This window comes from Phalaenopsis equestris, unplaced genomic scaffold (assembly GCF_001263595.1).
Source record: "Phalaenopsis equestris unplaced genomic scaffold, ASM126359v1 Scaffold000002, whole genome shotgun sequence".
Classification (NCBI taxonomy): Eukaryota; Viridiplantae; Streptophyta; class Magnoliopsida; order Asparagales; family Orchidaceae; genus Phalaenopsis; species Phalaenopsis equestris.
The window spans coordinates 7,307,731-7,316,734 of record NW_018164444.1 but is presented as its reverse complement, the minus strand read 5'-3'; the positions used below and the strand labels follow the sequence as shown (position 1 = coordinate 7,316,734).

At 32.8% G+C, this 9,004-nt stretch overlaps 1 protein-coding gene across 1 annotated transcript in view; it reads right to left on the bottom strand.

Annotated features, from left to right (window-relative positions):
* The window catches only part of LOC110039544, a 98,689-nt gene extending 90,734 nt beyond the window's left edge, over positions 1-7,955 (bottom strand). Inside the window, exons 1-3 of the mRNA XM_020744647.1 lie at positions 7,868-7,955; positions 7,605-7,797; positions 7,373-7,523 (exon numbers count right to left, since the gene is read on the bottom strand). Coding sequence (XP_020600306.1) covers positions 7,373-7,523; positions 7,605-7,797 — 344 coding nt within the window. The 5' untranslated portion in view covers positions 7,868-7,955. The remainder of the gene's footprint in view (positions 1-7,372; positions 7,524-7,604; positions 7,798-7,867) is intronic.
* Positions 7,956-9,004: the final 1,049 nt, after the last annotated feature.

The following is a 9,004-nucleotide window of genomic DNA, read 5'->3' as shown; positions in this document are numbered from 1 at the left end:
ATATATATATATATGAGAGATAGAGAGAGTTGGACTTTCTACTCCTATATTTTTGCATCTACAACTTTATAAGGGGGTTATTTGGCCAGCAACAAAAAAGGTGCATTACATCCCTTTTGCAGGGATTTTAAAAATTTAAATGTTTAGTCGGAAGAAAAATAAATGTAGTATAAAAATTCAACGCATTTAAAATTTACTCTCTAGTTCATTTTGAATGTATTTGGAATATGTTGGGTTGGGACAGTTTCAATACATTGTTTTGTGTAAAATGTCCGCTCGTCACCTATCGTCGGTCTCTGTCCCCGACGCCACAATCGGTCGCCGCCCCCGCCCCCAACGCCGCCTCGTGTCGCCAACTCGCCACCACTGATTTAACAAGTTTATTTTACATTAAATTTGCTTTTCTTCAAACCAAACAAGAAAATACAAAGTTATGCATTTATGTTACACTAAACCAAACAACTAAAAAAAATTTCATACATTTATGTTACACTAAACCAAACAACTAAAAAAAATTTCATATATAATATATTACTTTAATGCTACATTCCTTTTTCAGCAAATCAAACAGCCCCATAAACTTAAAAGTCAATCTCACACATTTGATTATGATCTAAAACAAGAAAAGAACTTTAGATGAGTTTCATCAAGTTTTAGAATAATGTAACAATCCATCGAGTCTTATTAAAAGAACATAGGTAAATGATCACTGCAAAAGCCCTCTTCAGTTTCTAATATTTCCAATGAATTTTACCAATCAAAATCATAAAATATACTCTGCATATCATCACCCATGTATTTAATTCTAAGCAATTTAGAATGCTCTATGGCTTAAAATCAAATTATAATCTTATGCAAGTGGAGCAATCAATTGAAAAAATGTTAGATGCATCCCATTGGTGATCAAATGAATTTAAATGCCTTTGAAATATTGTATGCATCTAGTTTTAATGTTAAAGAGAATGTCAGTTTTGATCTTGCATTGGAACAACAAAACATCAAATTTTAAATAGGTGGAGAATATTAATTCTCCTCTTAGAAGAAGAAAAGGTCACTCTATGTATAATAAGGCAAGATATTTCAATGAAATTGTAGAAAAATCATCAAAGCATAAGAGCCCAGGATAATGTTTTAAAATGTTTTTCACTTCTTAGCTTGATCTGATGTACCCACCAATTCAGAACCAATAGACCCGACTCTAGACGACAAGCACTACTTCAAGTTAATACCAACCTGGATCATAAACTGCAGCCAATAGTTTCGCAGATTGGAACCAACAAAAGCCAATGTGTGAGTTACTAACAAAGGCGAATTATCAGAACAACCCAATAGGATTTGTTGGTTGATAGTTTGCACCATAATATGAAGCTATCCATATTATGCGTCTGAATTGATTTCTAACACATTAGCCAGAGTTAGTAATTAATATGGTGAAGGCAAACTGCGGTAATACCCAAATTTTGATAAGATACTAGTCCAAAAATATCCAAATAAACTATACCAAAATTTTAACTTTTTCAAAATTCAACACAAATTATTTCATTGCATTCTTTTATTCGAAACAAATCATTTTAATAACCATAACTATAGTCTAACTCTCAAAGATGGGAAAGTTAATGAACTAATTTTCAACTTGATAATTTTTTCCTAAATTTTTAATTAATTTTAAAGTGCTCCTTACTGTAGCATAGAAGTGGAATATGAATTTTTTCCAGTTATTTGTGCAAGCAGCGAGTGATGAAATTGGATGGGATGATATAGTTATCATATATATATATATATATATATATATATATAAATATATAACAGCTTATTAAGTAAATTATTCAAATTACCCCCTCGTTATTTCCCTTAATTTCCCCATCCCGTGAGCTGCTGAAGGCGAAAAAGAGATGAAAAAAGGTGCAGGTCTTTGGGAAAAATGAAGCAAAAAAAAGAAAGAAGAGGAGAAGAAGAGAAGAAGACGAGAAAGAGAGGAGAAAAAAATGGGAGTTAGATTTTGATTCTAAAATTTGGTTCTGCTATTCATGAGTACAAGCTCGCAATTAAATGTATTTTGATTACATAAATATTTTGTTAGTTGGTAATAATTTTAAATAAAAACATTTGATATTTGTAAATTGTGTGTGTGCGTGTGTAGTTCAATAGTGTTCAATAGTGATTATATATATATATATATATATATAGAGAGAGAGAGAGAGAGAGAGAGAGAGAGAGATTTATTTAGATGCTCAATGATGCAAATGTAGTAAACTTAAAAAGTATATATAAATATATAACAGCTTATTAAGTAAATTATTCAAATTACCCCCTCGTTATTTCCCTTGATTTCCCCATCCCGTGAGCTGCTGAAGGAGAAAAAGAGATGAAAAAGGGTGCAGGTCTTTGGGAAAAATGAAGCAAAAAAAAGAAAGAAGAGGGTAAGAAGAGAAGAAGATGAGAAAGAGAGGAGAAAAAAATGGGAGTTAGATTTTGATTCTAAAATTTGGTTCTGTTGTTCATGAGCAAAAGAACACATAATATTTTGACTGATGGGAGTTAGATTTTGATTCTAAAATTTGGTTCTGCTATTCATGAGTACAAGCTCGCAATTAAATGTATTTTGATTACATAAATATTTTGTTAGTTGGTAATAATTTTAAATAAAAACATTTGATATTTGTAAATTGTGTGTGTGCGTGTGTAGTTCAATAGTGATTATATATATATATATATATATATAGAGAGAGAGAGAGAGAGAGAGAGAGAGAGAGATTTATTTAGATGCTCAATGATGCAAATGTAGTAAACTTAAAAAGTATATATAAATATATAACAGCTTATTAAGTAAATTATTCAAATTACCCCCTCGTTATTTCCCTTGATTTCCCCATCCCGTGAGCTGCTGAAGGAGAAAAAGAGATGAAAAAGGGTGCAGGTCTTTGGGAAAAATGAAGCAAAAAAAAGAAAGAAGAGGGTAAGAAGAGAAGAAGATGAGAAAGAGAGGAGAAAAAAATGGGAGTTAGATTTTGATTCTAAAATTTGGTTCTGTTGTTCATGAGCAAAAGAACACATAATATTTTGACTGGTACAAGCTCGCAATTAAATGTATTTTGATTACATAAATATTTTGTTAGTTGGTAATAATTTTAAATAAAAACATTTGATATTTGTAAATTGTGTGTGTGTGTGTGTGTGTGTTTGAAGTTCAATAGTGATTATATATATATATAGAGAGAGAGAGAGAGAGAGATTTATTTAGATGCTCAATGATGCAAATGTATTAAACTTAAAAATATCATGTCATGAGTGAGACGTTGGCAAAGACATGTCTATGATATGTTTATGATATGCTATGATATTTGCACATGGGGGAAAAGGAGTCCCCTATGGAGCAAGAGGGTCCCGAATGGAGGCAAAAGGGTTCTTGATATAGTTCAATAGTGATAATGTTATATTTAACCTAGACTCTATTGGCATGATGATGTAGCCTTCAGACTGAGCTTATGTTGAACAATAATCTAGACAGACGTAAATGACATATTTTGAAACTAATTGAAATAAAAATCAGCAAATAATAAATAAACAAATAAAATGGAGGTAATTAAATTAATATGTAACTGACTAAAAATTTTCCTAACATAATACACTGGGACTCTGAGAACAATTGATATGCAATCATATTGTTATTTCATGTAGCAATATTTTAATATATATTTGAAGAAATTAAACTTTAACTTTCACTGTTATAGCAATTTATTAATCACAAGTACCTAATGTATATTTATGGCCATTCATGACTAGCACACATGTTGTTTATTGTTCTTTAATATTTAAACTCTATATTAATTTTTTAATCTTCCTAAGATGTATAGCTCACTATAAATGTTGTTTTAAGAGAAGGAAAATGAAAAAGGCTGAATAAAGTCAGTTTAATCATATTTTACTACATAGTTATCGTAAGTTAAAAATTTTGAGGTAAGATATTAGATGAAGCTCATGTTTTTTATAATGTTTTTTATGTATCTTACATAAAAATTTTTTAGGTAAGATATTATAAGAAGCTCATATTTTTTATAAGATTTTTATGTATCTTATATGTTATTTAGATATATTTAAATGATATATTTTGGATTTCTCCTGTTTAATTTGAATAACCAGATTTAAGTAGAATAATGTGTAGTGTTGTCCAAGGTGAATTTAGGTGACACAATTTATTTCTCATTATTCTAATGAGTAGAATACTAGAATTGGTGTTGCAAATGTACTCAATCATCTGAATCACACCGATCTCGGTTACATCCTGCATCGGCCGATGGAGGGAGTCGTCTAGCAGGTAAGCATAAGGAAAATAATTGTGTTATTAAACATTTTTAGACAAAGTATGGCATAAAAAAGTGTCACATATAAGGAAACTTCATGCAATGAGCCACCACCTAAAATGCCAATAGTTGCCACCCTATTATTTTCTAAAATTAGTAAATTTTGACACCCATTAAGAATGTTTATTATAGCATTGACATCAGATAAAGCCAAAGTAAATGACATAAAATGACTAAAAACAAATGTTTGTGCTACGCTTAAGATAAGCACTTTCTAAACTTCTCGATACCACCGCATAGTATCACTACCCACTTTCTATGTCATGCATGAAATGAATAACCCAATTTATTAAAAATAGTGTTATCTTAAAGAACATATGATAAAATATATTACAATAGGATGTTGAGTTTGTGAAAACACTCTCAAAAATGATTGTTGTTGACATTATGAGGGTGTCAACCCTCTAACAAAGAGGTGATGGGTCCTAAGACTAAAGAATAAACTTTGTACTCTTTCATGTTGATTTTGTTAAAGCCTATTACATTAACACTGTCAAGCTCATTTTTGCACCATGACTAATTGAGGCTGACAATCATGATAATGCCATGTTTCATTATTTAAAGGTCAAATTGTGATTGGCATGCATTTGTTAACTCGTGAATATTATGAGAACTATTGTTAAATTTATGTTTTTTACTGACTATTTCATACGATTGATATCACATTAAGTGCAATGTGTTGACACAAGTTGGGCATATGAGAGATAAAAAGGTCAATAACTATGGGCATTATTAAGTGGGGTGTTCAACGACTAGCGAGTCATCAGATGAAAGGTTCTCGTTATTGATTGATCGATTTCATGGAGAATTTTATAATTTTCTTATACTTTGATTTTAATGAGTATCGTCCTTCTATCAAGCGCATTTAAGCTTACACCAACAAACAATTAATGAATTCCAAGTTTAGATAAATTATATTTTAATTTTAATCATTTTCTTATGTTATATTTCATTGTGCATTCACTCTGAGAGATGTGGGTGACCAAGTGCCATCTCATGGTGCTAAGTCCAACGTCAACTCATGACCTATCAGGTCATTTATTTTCAAATTGAGGGAAAAGAAATTCTAGTGGCAAGAATCTCATCAATCATGGGTGTAATTCCCGACAATTTGGTTTAAATACAAAGAGCCTTACAAATCTCAATAGATTGAAAAAGCTAAGCTTATGGGATCATGATCTGAATGACAAGATTAGAATATCAAGATGATGTATGTTTTTCTCAAATAATACATAGAATGTCATGCCAACGGACTAATGACTAGGTCATTAAAACAGTTGTTAGCTCATGCAACAAAATAAAAGCTTTTGCAATGTTCATCTCACTTGGGATCAACAATGATTGATTCAATTGATATTTGGTTTAAAGGGAAAGGACAATGTTTGAGAATGCCACTATTTTAGCGTAACATAAACCATTAAACATTAAATAGTATTGCAAATTAACTACTTATGAAATGGTTGCTGAAGCTTTAGCAGAAACAATAGTTGTTGTAGCAACCCCAATAATAGTCGCATCTATTTCAAAATTTTACCAGCCCTGCCACATGACCTCTAAACTAAGCTAATTTACCCTTAGTTTTGCAGTAGCGAGTAGGGCATCTGTGACAAAGCACATGCTCTTCTCGTTGGTCTATGGTGACTGCCAAAGAAAATCAACAAGGATTGGAATAGCCTTTCTAAATTAGCCACACATAATTTGGGTGGTATTTGCAAAAGGATGGAAATTTTTAATTTCTATGAGATCACAAGTTTAAGTCATTTATGGGTGTGTCAAGTAGTTTTAATTGCTATTTTTTTAACTATTATTGCTCATTCTCAATATCCAATCTTGTTCTAGCCTTTTTCCATAGTTTGGAGGATATTTAGGTTCCTTGACTACATAGAAGAGGAGCGTTGGTGTAGCATTCATAAGAAAAATGTTAAGTCATTGAAATTAATAATACGAACCTGGATGTCTTGATCATCATAGTATCCGTAGGTTAACACTTAATATGGCAAACAAATTTGAGCGCAAGAAAGAAGATAGAAAAATGTTCATGACAGATGCATGTGCATGACAAAGAAAATTAATTTTAAGTTGTAATAAAAGTGTCTATGTTGAATCAACACATTGAGTTAGATCAAGATGTGCACATTAAGATGGATGTATGTCAAACTATTAAGAAATAATGCAAATTGGCTACAGTAAAGAGATCATGAGAGTAGCACTTATTAGCATGTGATGCTCCAATAAATTAAAGATTTAATGTTAAAGTAATAGAAATTTTAGAAGTATGGCCAAAGAAGCATGGTCTTAAGTAGGGAATAGGGTTTTTGAATCACTCAATAGGGTTAGATGAAGAAAAAGATATCATATAGCCACTCCAAATAGTTGGGCTAAGGAATGTTTATTAATAATGATGATGAGGGCTGAGATAAGAAATTATGAATTTGACTAAAAAATGGCAACAACAAAAAAAACATTTAATTTGATTATCAAACTTAAAAAATGGCAACAACAAAAAAAACATTTAATTTGGTTATCAAACTATAGGACACAATGGAGAAAAAGGATTCATGCAGCCGACCGCACTTAGTGGGATAAATGCTTGTTGTTGTTGTTGTTGTTGTTGTTGTTGTATGAAACTATAGCCATCTGAATGGAAACTTCTTATAAATAATGGCTTAGCCTTCAAAAATGCTCCCATACAGAGATTGGCAGCGTTCCCTAGAGCCTTTATAAAAACATTAAGAGGGATATTAATATAAATTACCGCTACGTCCAAGATTGCTTTTCTAATATGAAATTATTTAATTTATTAAGCCTAATTTTTCATTTTCATACGCTCAAGGAATAAGAAGATAAATGTTAGTCATTTAGAATCACCTATAATATGCAATAGAAACTACAAGTAAAAAAAATCAAAAACATCAAAAAATACATTTTAAACAAAATCAGAGAACCCGGTCATTGAAATCACAATCAACCATGAAAAAAAAAAAATTTGAAATTGAAGAAGAGGAACTCACGAATTTGATATAATTTCAGCAATAATAGGAACCTCGGAGATCATTTCCTGAGAAGAAGCAATCTCAGGTACGCGACAAAATCCTGCCAGAAGCGTAACAGACAGCTTCAGGTATGCATCCTTATCGGCTCCTCCTTTGAGACTGCCTGCTCCTGCGCATGTATTTTCATCAAGCAATGCACAACTATAAAGCAAATTTTAACCAAAAAAATATACATATTAGAACCACTCACCCGTGATCAACAGGCGATGCAGGAAACGAGCCCCGACAGCTTTGTAGATTGAAAGGATTGCGGCGTGATCGTCTCCCTTGGAGAGCCTGGTGGCGAGGAGAAGGCCCGCAAGTTTCTGTTCATCACGTTCGCCCCTCAAGAGATTCAAGCAATCCTCCAAACATGGAGATGTCGACTCCTGGGAACTTTGCATCTACAAAGAGAATGATTAAGTTTGAACTACGAAGTAAGCCTCGACAGAAATGTAGAAGTACTCGACTCACCTTGTTGAACGGGATTTGTGCTTTCTCTTCCGGATATTTAGGGTTCTAGAGCTCGTCCTGTTTTCTAGCGTTGCATTCCAGAAGAAATATTACATCAGTACTACGCACGTAAAAATAACGTGCGTAGCCAATCAAAATACGTTAAAGCAAAATCTCGGTCATTATGTACGAATCTTGAGTAACACGAATCTCTAGATAATATGTGAACAATAAATATTTAATCTTCATTTAACATTAATCCAACTTCACCTTCGGAAACTAAGTCAAATTGGCCTGCTCGATTAAACAGACTCAATGATATCAAAATTAGTTCAATCAGAGTCAGATCAAGCTAAAATCAAATTATTAAACCACCCTTAAAAAGTTTTTTGGACATATTTAAAAGGTTAAACCAATGTCAAATCTAGTAAACTTATAATTGAATCAAATATCTCGACAAGAAGAATCCAGTGAGTCCAAGTTTGCTAAATTTAGATATTGTTAAAACACTCAAATATTCATCAAACATTGTTTGATCGAATGAAGTTTTATGGGTCGTTCGATCAAAGTAGTTCATATTCATCTATTAATTGCAGCCAGAACACTATAAATAGAGTCTTACCCTTCTCATGAGGGGAAGGAGAGCTAGAAGTATGAGGAAGAGCTTTAAGTTTTGAGGAGCTGAAGTACAACATCATTTCTTCCACCTTTGATCGCCGTCGAATGTTATTGATCATTGCCAACCGTTATTGACCGCCACCGACAACAGTCGACCACTGCTCACCGTCGTCGACCACCGTTGACTGTCGTCAATCATTGTCAGCTGTCGTAGACTGTTGTTGACGACCACTGACTTTCGTCGATCATCGTCGACCGCTCTCGACTGCCGCAGACCGCTGTCACTCACTATCGATCGTCGTCGACCACCGTCAACCTCAATTGACTATTGTTGATCATCATCAATCACCGCTTATTGTCGTCGTCTACCACCTACCGGCCTCCATAGATCATCATCGGTCGTCGCCCACTTCTTATAACAATTATACTCGCGCACCCACATTAAACTTCGAAGAGTGTTTAACCCTACCCGCCTGTGAGACAAGGGACTGTACATGTAATATTTTCACCTAGGTTAGGCGCCATGGTTTTTTCCATTTA